Source organism: Dermacentor silvarum, chromosome 8 (assembly GCF_013339745.2).
Source record: "Dermacentor silvarum isolate Dsil-2018 chromosome 8, BIME_Dsil_1.4, whole genome shotgun sequence".
Classification (NCBI taxonomy): domain Eukaryota; kingdom Metazoa; phylum Arthropoda; class Arachnida; order Ixodida; family Ixodidae; genus Dermacentor; species Dermacentor silvarum.
In genome coordinates this window covers 164,279,078-164,293,399 of record NC_051161.1, presented here as the reverse complement: position 1 = coordinate 164,293,399, position 14,322 = coordinate 164,279,078, and the positions used below count along the sequence as shown (strand labels likewise).

Sequence of the window (14,322 nt, the reverse complement as noted above, 5' to 3'; positions counted from 1 at the left end):
ATAAAGAGGCTTTCGTTATATGCAGGTTCGGCTTGAAAATTCGAAAATAAACGCTACCCTATTTACTCCATCTCTAACGCGCCCTCGATTTGTAATTCGCACCGTTTTCTGTGACCAAAAGAGAAAAAAAATTCCTTTACAGTACCGCTGCGCACCTCATGCTTTCTACAGAAATACAACTACCGCTCAAGATTTACTCCTAATATCACTCAATGGCAATAAACAAAAAGTCTCAGTTTCGCCCGAAGGCGAATCACGATTGCGACACCAATTAGCAGACATCTATAGCGAAGTAAGGACAGTAAGTTTTATCACAGCCGTATAAACTTGTAAACATTCGCTGTTTAACTAAATGATAGACCTAATGCCTAAGCACATGTCTACAGACAAGCACACATAATTGGCTACTACAGCACATGGTTGAGCTACGGGTATAGTCCTAGAATATCTTCTAGTGGCGCGACCACCTCCGCTAGAGCGGGCCTCGAGGCGAATAAAAATGCGGCGGCGCTGTAGTCGACCGCACTTGAAAGCGCGTCACCTTTCGGGCCGTTGCACTGTTAGGACAACCACTTTGTCCGGCCTTTTCGATGTGTGAAGTTTACCGCCACGAAGCAATGCAAGAATAGCAAGGGACAAAAGTTTTTGCTTCTGGTTTTTATTCTTTGCAGCTTCGTTATGCATGTGGAAAGATTCAAATACTGTTGCTTGCGCATGTTGTAGTTGTGGAATCGTCTGGTATATAAAGACATAGCCGCAATACTTCACATTTCGCAGTGCTATTCGTTGCAGTTTGCCAGGCTTATTATCAACACTATTTTTTCTAGTAACGTGCAAAACCTCAAATTAGTATCTGCGAACGCTTAGTGCGATTTTCGCGAGCGGCTGAGCTGGATAGCCGACTGCAATATGCAGGAAGTCCGAACTATCATGCACCAAGATTTAAAAATATGCAAATTCCACGTAGCTGGACACAACCAATGTAATGTTTGCCGTCGCTTGGAGATGCCCAGATTATTTTGCATTCCGCCTGATTACATAATTAGTCTTAATTAATCAACTTCTCAAATATTACAATTAGATGAAAAGTGTGGATGAGAAAATTGAAGAGCAACATGAAGAACTCCCGATACAGGCTTCTGTTGCTCAATACGTGCTACATAAGTGTTTTTTCGAGCGTGATAGAAGCCCACGAACACGCAAAATTGCTGTCCGACTGGCCGCTCGAGGCACTTTGCCTGTATTTGCTGGTAGAGTTATGAACAATAAATAACAAAGTTGTGATTAGCACACCAATGCACTATTATTTAGACAATATGCTCGCTTTTCAGTCGACCACTGTCTAACGGCTTGGTATAATTACCCTCATAAGCGACTAATTCAGTTTCAATCATTGGTGTGACTTTCTCCGCACTGCATCACGAGACTTGTTTAATAATAATAATAATAATAATAATAATAATATATGGGGTTTTACGTGCTAAACCACCATCTGATAATGAGGCACGCCGTAGTGGGGGACTCTGGATTAATTTAGCCACCTGGGGTTCTTTAACGTGCATCTGAATCCAATTACACGTTTTCTGCATTTCACCCCCATCGAAATGCGGCCGCCGTGGCCGGGATTCGATCCCGCGACCTCGTGCTCACCAGCCCAACACCGTAACCACTGATGAAGTACGGCGGCTGACTTGTTTAAACCTTTAATATAAAAGTGGAGCAAGCGTGGGGGCCCCCTTTGGAATTCTAGTTAACTTCAGTTCCATTGATCATGTGGACATAATGCCTCAATATAACATGCGCCTCGAAGTGTAGTTCACAAACAGCACAATCAGGGTCCAGCGGTTTGTGAAGCCTGTGGAGATTTCGCTACCAAACAAGCCTGTGTTCATCTTTCGCAGCCTTAAAAAGCGATAACTTGCGTTCCTGGGCTGTTCTTGCATAGTATGCGCAGCCTGGCACGTAGCAGTGTTTTAACCGACGCTTGGGCATGTGACGCAGGAAAACGTGCGAAAGAAGCGACATTCCGTGCCGACGACATTGAAAAACAGTGTGTGGACGCAGAAGCAGTGCACACTCGCTTCAAGTGTGGGCGACGACAGCGCTGCCGCTACTTTCTTCCAAAGCCGGTACGCGACGCGCAATGGGACACGCCTCGCTCGAGCCACTATAAAACATTCTAGTACATTGTACTGCGGGAGCTAGGCTCGAAGTGCGTAGGAGGCAGCCATATTGAAATGCCGGTGGAGATTTGGTAGGGCAAATTTAGGGTCGTACTCGAGTCTAACGTGCAGGCAATTTTTGGACCCGTTTTATCGGAAAAAACGTACACGTTAGATTAGAGTAAATACTGTAAGTAAGCAAAAAGGTAACAGACGGCAGAGCTCACCAAAAACATTTATTTCGCGGTAAAAAACTGTGATTTTGCTCTGTTGTTTGTTCATGATGGACCGCAGCACTGACCGTTCGTACAGCATTCATGAACACAATCCTGCTAGGCCACCTGCAGCAAGCGGCGGGATCAGGTTTGAATGAGGGAAGGGCGAAGGTCACGCACGCGGCGGCAAGATCGCCGGGTTGAAGGATGCTGGCTCACCTCGCCCACGCTCACATGCACGCACACGTGCTCTTGCAGTCGCCATGACTTCGAGCGCGCCAAGCGTGACGCCGCCACTTCGCATTCCGTCGCGGCGGAGAAAGTGCTTCCGGTTGTTGCTCGTGCAAAAATGACAAAATTTTGGGGGGAAATCTCTAGGTTGTTGGCGGGGAAAATTCGTTACTTCGAGGGGGTCCCCCGCTCCCACTTCGTTACGTACAGGTCTAAATACATGTGCTTCTGTGGAGTGGAGTAACGGCGGGGAATAGAAAAACTTCGTTATATCCAGGAATTCGTTATATGGAGGTTCGTTATCAGCAGGTTAACTGTAGCTGGAACCGTGGAGGCAGTCAAGGGCGGCATCTATACGTGGGAGTGGGTAGACGTCCTTCTTATTACTTTGTTTAGATGACGGTAGTCCATACAGAAACGCCACGTGCCGTCCTTCTTCTTAACCAAAACCACAGGTGACCCTGAGGGACTCGAAGAAAGCTCAATGATGTTTTTATCTAGCATTTCGTCCACTTCACTTCGAATTACTCGGCGTTCCAACGCAGAAACTTGTCAGTGAATAGGCGTAGCATCGCCAGTAGGAATCCGATGCTGGACCGCGAGCGTGTGGCCTAAAGGACGATCGTCGAAGTCGAAAATATTGTTACGCGAACGAAGGATTGAGTACTGGAGACTATTTACAAAATATATTTACACAGGATAGCTGCAGCGCTGGCCAGTTCAGCCGACAGCTCGAGAGCCAAACGCAATTCGTCTTCTTCGTCTGGGCGCCCGCGCGCATCGTCCATAAGAAACACGCAATATGCATGTATCATTATCCCCGGCGGCAAAGAGCGAGCACGTCCTGTATGTACGAGACATACGATTCAGTAGAAGACTGCACTCGAGTAGCAAGCTCTTTCTTTGCAGCCAGCTGCCGACCGGTCGGATTTCCAAAAAGGTCGCGGAGCTTCTCCTTGAAAGCATCCCAGCTAGAGATCTCCTCCTCGTGTGTCCGGAACCAGACACGAGGTGTTCCGTCCAAGTAGAAGAGGACGTTCGCGAGCATTATGGTAGGGTCCCAGTGGTTGTTGCGGCAAACAAGCTCATACATGCCGAGCCAGTCATCAACGTCGACATTATCTTGACCGGAGAATATGCCAGGATCGCGGGGAGTGGCAACCGTGACGTACGTTGTGGTTGGAGTCGGAGTAGTAGGAGCAGACGAGGTCTCGTCAGCGGGAGCCATGGTGGAAAGCTGGACGCTGCGGCCGCTGCGGAGCTCCGTGGCGAGGACGGGGAACGGCACGCTCCACCAAAATGTTACGCGAACGAAGGATTGAGTACTGGAGACTATTTACAAAATATATTTACACAGGATAGCTGCAGCGCTGGCCAGTTCAGCCGACAGCTCGAGAGCCAAACGCAATTCGTCTTCTTCGTCTGGGCGCCCGCGCGCATCGTCCATAGGAAACACGCAATATGCATGTATCAATATCTCGGTAGGACGATAATACTTGGCAAAGCTCGTCAGCCTGTGCAGAGGACAGGTCCGCCGCAACCATTTTCTTTATGTTCGGATCTGTGCCCGAGGCTGGGGCGAGGCGCCTGCTAAGCTCGGAAGAACCATCGGTTTATGCCACATGATGCTCGCCGACACAATCAACACTGGCAGGGCAAATACCTTGCGGTAGGATTTGCTTTGCCAATCCAAAGTGTAAAATAGGCATGCGAGTACAGTTAGCCGTAATAGTCAGAATACTGCGAGGCACGGTGACGTCATACAGCAGTGGAATGTCGGGCAGAGGAGTAACGAGGTACTTGCCATCAGGAACAGGTGGGGAACACAACAGTTCAATATAGGCAATTGACTTCGGCGGCAGGCGAATAAAGCGGTGGGACGTAAGCGGCACTGAGGTGCGTCTGAAGGTTCTGTGAGAATCGGCAACTCAAGGCGAAGGGTACTGGCAACTCAAGGCGAAGGGTACTGGCAGAGCAGTCAATAAGAGCAGAATGCGCAGAGAGAAAATCGAATCCCAGAACTAGGTCGTCGGGAAATGAGCAATCACGGTGAAGAGGACAGGAGTGTGGCGGCCGGCGATGCTTACACATGCCGTATATATGCCGACAATAGGCACAGTACTGCCATCCGCAACGCGGACGATGCGTGCCGACGCTGGGTTGAGGACCTTTTTCAGTCGTCATCAGAAGGCAGCACTCATAATAGAAAGATATGCTCCTGTATCGATGAGTGCAGTGAGAGGATAGCCGTCAACGTCAAGAAAGTTTTGCTTCGTAGGTAACGTGAACAGAGGATTTGAAGGCAGCGTCGACAACGCAGCTTCACCTCCAGAAGCTGCAGTGCCTATTTTTTCGGCTGCATCCGGGAGGCAATAGGCCACAAAGAGAAGCGACGGCGCTGGGGCGAACGAGACTGATGGCGTCGAGGTGAGGGCAAGCGGCTGTAGCGAAGGTTCGGAGCTGGGGCATCAGCGGCAGCGGGATCAGCGCAGGTAGCATAGAGAACAGAAGGTCCAAAGGTGCGGGAATAAGCGGAGGCGTATGTCCGAGGAGGAGGTGGCCATCGGTTGCGGCAGTGACGAGCGACGTGGCCGATGCGACAGCAGTGGAAGCAGATTGGCCTGTCATCAGGGGTACGCCATTCGGACGGGTGCGGCGAGATGTGGCAGAAAAGGACTGCCGAGGGTGAGGAGGGCAGCTAGAGAACTGGGGAACGCTAAGCTGAGACGCTGAACACACGGAATTCAGACCCATGTCCTCAAATTCCTGTCTGATGACGGCCTGAATCATCGCAATCGTGGTTGCTGGCGGATCGGGAGGCGCCGCGGAGAAGGCTGGCGAATATGCGGCATCGAGCTCGCGGTGAACAATACGGGTTACGTCGTCACAGGTGGTCATCTGATGCGGTCGACCATCACATGTTGACGTAGCAGCAGTGTTGGGTGGCCGTGTGATGTTGTGTGTAATACGGCGGCTCTTAGCTTGTTCAAGGCGACGGCATTCCTTTATGATGGCGTGAATAGTCGAGACGTTGCCGAAAACAAGCAAATTGAAAGCGTTGTCAGTGATGCCTTTTAGCACATGTGCCACCTTATATGCTTCAGACATAGTATCGTCAGCTTTGCGGCAAAGAGCCAAGACGTCTAGGATGTATGACTAGGCTCTTTAGATGTCTGGACACCAGACGCAAGAGCCTTTCTCGCGGCCACCTTGTGCCCAAAAGGGTCGCCGAACAGTTCCTGTAGCTTTTCTTTGAAACTGTCACAGCTGGTTATGTTATCGTCATGCATTTGAAACCACACCCATGGGGTGTCGCTGAGATAAAAGATGGCATTACCGAGCATAATTGTTGGGTCCCAGCTGTTATTAGCACTGGCGCGTTCATAGAGCTTGAATCATTCGTCAACGTCCTGTTCCTCGAGGCCAGAGCACACACCAGGGTCGTGATGTTGGGCAACCGTGATGACTGGAGCAGTCGGACGAGCCGAAGCCGTTGCAGATGCAGTCTCGTCACCGGGAGGCATGGTGACAATCTCGATGTACCAACCACTTCGGAGTTCCGTGGTGAGGACGGGGATCACTAACCTCCACCTAAATGTTACATGTGGAAAGACACAGACGAAAGAGGCTGTTTACTCGCTATTTACACTGGAGCCAGACAGCCAGGCCGACACTTGTTGTTGTTGTTGCCTCAAAACATGGCTCGTATCCACGAGGGGGATTGGCCACACTGGATAAAATAAAACATACACCCAACAACGAACAAAAGGGGTAAAGGCGAACAATCTAAATTAAATTTTGGCAACTCCTTAACACAGATTTTGAAAGGTCCTATACATAAACTAACTAATTAAAAATTAAGAGAAAACTAACTACAAAAATAAACATAAAATAACATGTCTCACGGTCGGTACCTTAGCAGTGTAACCTTCGGGATGCTGCAATGAATTTGTGTACACCAATGATCATCGAATCTTGGTTTGTGACTAACTGACAGGCCCCAAAAGACAAAATGTTTGGCGTTGTAACTGCCAAACCTAGGTAACTACTAGGAAATATCAGTAACATTCTACGGAAGGAGGAGAAGCAGTGGCAAGAAAGAAAGAAATGGTGAATAGTCTCTAGTTGATTACAAAACGAGCACAGGTCGGTGATTGATAAACCTGATCTATGCAGATAAAATTTAGGCCGGGAACTCTGCAGCAGAAATTTGACAGCGTCACCTCACATTGGCGTGAAAGGCACTTGCTCGCGCTCCACCGAAATTTTAAATGTCGAAAATCGTCTGAGGAAACTATGGATAAGTCATGGCAATTCAGCAATAAAAGGCGTTTAAATCTAGCTCCTGTTATAAAAGAGAAATCAGGAAGAACATTTATGACCGGACCATTTAGTGATGTCGAAGCGAGCAAGTCAGCTGATTCATTTAAAAAGATTCCACTATGTCCGGGGACCCAGACAAAGCGGACTTCGGATATATTTTCTGGGGCAACAGTCGAAAATATACTCAGCAGGTGCGACTGATTATTGGAAGTTAAATGTGTACAGACCTCTGAAAGCGCATCTGTAACAACTATTACTTTAGAATTCTGCGGACCCAATTTTCGCATGGCAAGAATAACTGCCAGAAATTCTGCAAGAAATACTGGAGTGTAATCAGTGAGATGTAGAACAAAAGACCAGTTGAGTTGATTCGAAAAGATGCCAACACCAGCCTTCTCTAAATTTTCTGATGCGTCAGTAGAAATAACCAAACGAGACGGAAATTAAGATGGTCTTAAAGGAGACCTTCAAGTATGCGTGCAGGAAGAAGTTTTGCGTGTTTTGGAAAAATATCATCAAAAGTCAGTTTTACTTTGAACGAATTAGATTTTGGAGAAATCAGGCACGGTAGACTAACTTGAAGTTTTGATAATAGCGATTGAAGAAAAATAACTTGTGGCTGTCGGTAACGCCGCCATTCTGCTCTGAAACATGATTCTGGAGAATTGATGAAAACGGGTTGCAAATTAGAGAGGGGTGTATCATAAAGCTTCAGGAAAGTCAGGACAGTAAGTTGCTTAAATCTGGAATCAAGCGGAATAGTTCCAGACTCCAGATAAAGCACATTATTAGGCACAAAACTTGGCAGCCCGAGGCAGAGACGCAGCGCTTGCCTTTCCAGTAGAATTAAAGGTCTTAGCTTGTATGCTGCACATCCTGAAAAAAGAACACAACCAAATTCTAGAATTGGGCGGACGTAAAGCTTATAAATCATCACCAACGTAATTCTACGCATCCCTGTGTTTTTATTGCTGAACCGGCGCAACAGTGCCATTGCACGTTCTCCTTTATTAGCATTTGTTTCTATTTGCTGCTGCCAGTTTAGCTTACCATCATAAGTTATCCCTAAGTACTTCAAAGTTGTAACTTGCGGAATCGGCTGATTTCGATAATGAAGAGAAATAGAGACAGGATTTGACAATGGAAACACCAGTAGAGTGCATTTCTTTACGTTAAGCTAAAAAGACAGGCCGTCCAGCCAGGACTCGAGTTCAAAGAAATAAGATTGCAAAATTTGGTATAACATATTAATATCCCTTCCTGATGAGAAAAATGCCATGTCATCAGCATAGAGACAGAGTTGCACATCCTGATGGACTGGTACACAAGATAACAAAACTGATCCCTGTGGTACGCCTCTCGTCTGTTTATATGTATCCAATGTCACCCCATCCTTGAAACAAAAAAATTGTCTACCATAAAGTAACTCTTGCATCCAGGCTACTAAATAGGGAACAGAACAGCTTGCTAATCGAGAAATTAAAATGTCATGTTCGACACTGTCATATGCTTTTGCAATATCTCAAGTTAGCAATGCAGATATATCTCCTGATTGTCCTGCGAGTCGAATGCGGCTTTCTAAATCAACGTGAGTTGACCAAATGGAACATTTGAGGTCTAAATCCTATTTGTCTCGAGCACAGAATACCATGAGAGGTAAATTCATTGTGCCGCAGATGAATTACTTTTTCTACAATTTCGACTAGATTCGATGTAAGTGCAATTGGCCGAATGTTGTCCAAGATATACCCGACGTTGTGTTTTTTAAGCAAAAGCACACTTTTTTTCAATTTTCCAAGAGGTCAGAATCCATGTATATTGTAGTCAACAGTTAACCATATTCAAGAGCTCATCTGGGAAAGAGTTCAACAATAATTTAATCATAGTAATTGTGATACGGTCTGGTCCAAGAGCCGATTGATGTGCAGTTAAGATGACATCGGATAATTCTGTCATGGTAACTTCTACAGATTCAGATGTCAAAATTTTGAACCTCCTAGGTCTGGGACACAGCGAAGAAAAGCGTGCTTCAAGCCCTTTCGTGATATCATTTAGTGAATCCGCCGCTTCTTTGGGGGATAGAACAGCAGAAAATGACCATACGGGCTGTTGAACATCTTTTTTGTTGCGTAAGAACCTAAAAAGTGCCAATCTTCTTTCTGGTTTTGACAAAGACGTATGTAGTGCATTTTTTTGTTCATCTTTAGCTATTGCCACAGTTCGTTTAAATAGAGCTGCATATAATTTATAGTCCATCCAATTTTTCGGTGAATGATTATGTTGGAGACTTTTCCACGCTGCTTTTCTTCGCCTATAATCCCGTGTGCAAGCATCGTTCCACCATGATGACTTTGACGGCGAGCTGCCAGACATAACCGTAAACTCAGCAGGCTGAATAGAAGAGTTTAAAAGCGATACCACTGAGTCAGCCCTCCGTTGTTCATCGTAAGCGCTCAGTGCTGATAAACCTGCATTTATAGTTGATTTATAAGTTTTATAATTAATTAGTCATCTTTGTCGTACAATAGGAGCCTGATTGATTGATGTGTAGTTTTTATTGGCGCAAGGGCCAGATATGGCCAAAGAGCGCCATGTACGTAGTGATGAGTAATCAATGAATGGTTTGTTAATAGATTAAGAAATTAGTTAAGAATGGTGGATAAATGTGGCTGTAAAGGGGCCTAAAATCAATCACTAAGATGTTTAGAATATAAATATACTAAAATTATCGCAATGATTTGTGATGTGCGCTATGATCATAAAATATTTGCGATGAAGAATAGTTAGCAGGACCTGGAGGTGACAGCAGCACTAGTACCTCACAGAGCCCTTGGGGGCAAGGACTGGTAGGCACGTGCTTACAATTGTGCTTGTATTGCAGCTGCAACCTCCAAGAGGAGGTCGTGCTACAAGTATCCGGGCCAAATGACTTTTAAGATGTTGGTTTCAGCTAAAAATTTCAGTACTGTTTGAAATTCAAAAAGCGGTTCATGGCTCAGAAAAAATGCAGGGTGTAAAGGTAAGTGGTGACGATATGCGAAACGGAAGTACTTTTTCCTCTCTGTTTCTACTTCAGGGCACTCAAGAAGAACATGGAGGACTGTAAGACTATCGCCACACTTTGTACATGACGGAGGATCACTTCCATTCAGTAGGAAAGAGTGAGTGCCGTAAGTATGCCCTATTCTTAATCTACAGAGGAGCACTTCTTTGTGTCTTGCTGTTCTCTCAGATATCCAGTTTCCTAATTTTGGTTTTATGGTGTGCAGTTTATTTAATACTTCGTCATCCCACTGGCTTTGCCAATACTTCCTCAACTTATGATGTAAGAAGGGCTTGAGGTCTGTAGCTGGTATGGGTTTATTTACGTCTGTCTCACTAAAAGTAACTAACGAAGCATTTTCATCAGCAGCTACATTGCCTTTTATTCCTCTGTGGCCAGGTATCCAACATAAGACAATGCTTTGGTTTTGCACATATGCTGAGCATAGTGAGGTGTATAGCTCATTAAATACAGAGTTTGTGTGTCTTCGGAAGCTCATTAGGGCTTTTACAACACATAATGAGTCTGTGAATATGATAGCCTTATTGAGATTAGTCTGCTTGATATGCTTTACCGCTGAAAGTATTGCGTAAGCTTCAGCTGTGAAAATACTTGTGCTTGGATTTAGAGCACCGGACGTCGAAAAAGACGTCCCGAGGGCTGCATATGCGACACCAGAAGATGACTTCGAGGCATCTGTATAGAATTCTGAGCGGGAATACTTCGCCTGAAGTTCAAGGAAGTGCGAGCGTATGTGTGCCTCAGGTGCACGTTTTGTTATTTCGACAAAAGAAATATCGCACTCTATGGTCTGCCATTCCCACGGCGGTGGCAGGCGAGTGGGAGCCATAAGGGTATTTTCTGCTAGTGGAATACCTATTTCTTCTGCCAATGCTTGCAAGCGTAGGGACAAGGGTGTTCTAATACCTGGGCGGTTACGATGAAGTGTGGCAGTGGAGAGGTCCTGGATAGTTATATAGCATGGATGCTCAGTATCTGATTTTACCTTCATGTAGTAGGAGAAACTGAGATATGTTCTTTGAAGATGCAGAGACCATTCATTGGACTCAACATAGAGGCTTTCAACGGGGCTTGTCCTAAAGGCACCTGTTGCCAGACGAATACCAAGGTGGTGGACTGGGTCTAGGATTCTTAGGGCACTGCGTGTTGCAGAATGGTACACCACGGCACCATAGTCAAGGCGCGAACGTATGAGACTCCTATACAAGCTAAGCAGACATCTTCTGTCAGAACCCCAGCTTGTGTGTGACAGAAGCTTCAGTAGATTCATCGTCTTCAGGCACTTCGCTTTCAAATATTTCAAATGGGATATGAATGTTAGTTTAGAGTCTAGAATGACACCTAAAAATTTATGTTCGCGACTCACAGATAGGCGTTCTCCATTTAGATGAATAACGAGATCTGGTAATATACCTTTCTTATTAGAGAAGAGAACGGCCGTACTTTTCTGAGGGTTTAGTTTAAATCCATTCTCGTCCGCCCACTTAGACAGCTTGTTTAAACCAAGTTGTACTTGTCGCTCGCAGATAGCCAGATTACATGATTTGCAACCGATTTGTACATCATCCACATATACAGAGTAAAACAATGTACGTGGAATGATGGTATGCAGCGAGTTCATTTTTACGACAAAGAGGGTACAGCTTAGCACACCGCCTTGTGGTACACCAGTCTCCTGCATAAATGGACGGGACAGGGCGTTACCGACTCTAACGCGGAACGTGCGATTGGAAAGATAACTTCGAATAACGTTAAGCATATTGCCTCGGACTCCCATACCAAACAGATCACGGAGAATTCCGAAGCGCTATGTGGTATCGTATGCTTTCTCCATGTCAAGAAATACCGACAGGAAGAACTGCTTGTGTACAAAGGCATCACGGATGTTAGCCTCAATGCGAACCAGGTGATCTGTTGAAGATCTACTTTCCCGGAACCCACATTGTAAGGGGTCTAGTATTTTATTAACTTCGAGATAGTGAAGCAGGCGTCGGTTAATCATTTTCTCGAACAGTTTGCATAGGCAACTTGTCAGAGCAATAGGCCTGTAACTGCTGGCCAGGGATGGGTCCTTGCCCTCTTTGAGAATTGGGATTATAATTGCTTCTTTCCAAGAAGAAGGAATGTACCCGGCAGACCACATTGCGTTAAAAAGTGATAATAGTGTTTTCTGGGTTTCAGAGCTTAAGTGTTTTATCATGTCATAAATTATTCGGTCGGTTCCTGGAGCCGAATTATTGCAGCAGTTCAGTGAAGCTTGAAATTCCGCCATGTTGAATGGATGATTGTATGGTTCAGTCTGTCTGCTTTTTTGAAACAGAGGAACTCGTTCTGCTTGTCGCTGATAGCTCAAGAATGTGTCAGAGTAGTGGGAGGAACTGGAAATGTATTCAAAGTGTGCTCCTAAAGTATCAGCTTGTTCTTTAAGCGTGTCTCTCTCGGTATTGACTAAAGGCAGAGGCTGAGATTGCCGGCCTTTTAATTTTTTGACTCTGTTCCAAGCTCTCCTCTCGTCTCTGTAAGAATTTATACTTGAAATGTATTTTTGCCAGCTGTCCCTTTTGGCACGGCGGCGTGTTCGTCTACCCTGAGCCTTTATTTCCTTCAAGATGATGAGGTTTTCTGTTGTTGGTGAGTCGCGAAGACGACTCCAAGCCTTATTTTGCTTCCTGCGCGCTTCCCTACATTCGTCATTCCACCAGGGAACACGACGTTTTGAAGGCGTCCCATTAGTTTCCGGAAGACATATTGACGCTGCATTGACTAGAAATGCTGTTACGTATGCCACTGCGTCATCAATATGGAGTGTACAAATATCATCCCAGGTCAAGTACGTGAGCTCTCTGTATCGCTTCCAGTCGGCTGAGTCTACCTTCCACCTGGGAGCATGTGGAGTGTTTTCATCTTGTTTTGCACAGTTTAAAACAATGGGAAAGTGGTCGCTCCCATATGGGTTCCTAATAACACTCCACTCCAGATAGGGAACAAGAGTACTTGACACTATGGTAAGATCTATCGAGGAAAATGTTTTGTGTGCAAGACTGTAGAATGTAGGTTCCTTCTTGTTAAGTAAGCAGGCACCCGAGGAAAACAGGAAATTTTCTATTAGGCGCCCTCTCGCATCACAACGACAATCTCCCCAAAGGGTACTATGCGCATTGAAATCTCCTGCAACTATATAGGGCTCAGGAAGTTCATCGATAAAGTTCTGGAGGTCTGTTTTCAATAGTTGAGAACCAGGAGGAATATATAAGGAACTAATTGTAACTAATTTGTTAAATATCACAGCTCTAACTGCGACTGCCTCAAGAGGCGTTTGCAGCTGTAATTGCTGAGCAGCAACTTTCTTATCGACTATAACTGCTACACCGCCGGACGATGCGGCAGCACCGTCGCGGTCTTTGCGGTAAATGGCATATTTCCGGAGAAAATCGGTATGTCTAGAATTAAGGTGTGTCTCTTGGACACACAGCACCTTTGGGTTAAACTTATGTAGTAGTTCTTTAATGTCATCAAGGTTCCGCAGAAGACCTCTGACATTCCATTGTAATATTTCAGTATTCATGTCTAAATAAAAAAAGGTTTGTGCTGTGTGTCTAAGAAGATTACTTAGCTTACAGAGCCCTTCCCGGGCGCCGTAATGCGGGGTTTGTCTTTCTTGCCGCGGTCCTGAGACTCGCGGCGGTCCTTCGGCGCTTGCTGCGCCGTCTGGATAGGACTAGTGTCCATTGCCTCTTGGGAGGTGCTGGACATCCGCTCTTGTGAGCGGTGTGGTCGTCGTGAAGACCTCGCCTCAAGAGACGAAGCCTTAGAGCCTATCAACCCGGAGGTCGATGGGCCTTGCATTAGGGACGGCGAAGCAGTGCTGGCTGCTTTCACCAGGGGGGCTGGTGGCACTTCCGCGGCCACACTCTTTGTGGACCGGGCAGATGCCGGAGTCTGCTGCGGCGCTGCCCCCTTGCGCACCGTATCAGCATACTTTGTGGAATGAAGAAATGATACACGCTTTCGCGCTTCCTGGAATGAGATGTTTTCCTTTACTTTGAGGGTGATTATATCTTTTTCTTTTTGCCACGTCGGGCACGCTCTAGAGTAAGCTGCATGTCCACCGTCACAGTTCGAACAGTGGAGTGCGCCATCACAGTCATCTGAGGGGTGATCGTGGTCACCGCACTTGGCACAGGTTTGTCGGCCTCGGCAACTTTGTGAACCGTGGCCATACCTCTGACACTTGAAACACCTTCGAGGATTCGGTATGTATGTTCGGACACGCACTTTCGTGTATCCTGTTTCTAACGTTTCTGGCAGCACACTGGATGCAAAGGTG

The 14,322-nt window shown here is 46.1% G+C and overlaps 1 protein-coding gene across 1 annotated transcript in view; it reads right to left on the bottom strand.

Annotated features, from left to right (window-relative positions):
• Positions 1–5,120: 5,120 nt before the first annotated feature.
• The window catches only part of LOC119461817 (uncharacterized), a 75,866-nt gene continuing 66,664 nt past the window's right edge, over positions 5,121–14,322 (bottom strand). The window contains exon 3 of the mRNA XM_049672229.1: positions 5,121–6,199. Coding sequence (XP_049528186.1) covers positions 6,004–6,199 — 196 coding nt within the window. The 3' untranslated portion in view covers positions 5,121–6,003. The remainder of the gene's footprint in view (positions 6,200–14,322) is intronic.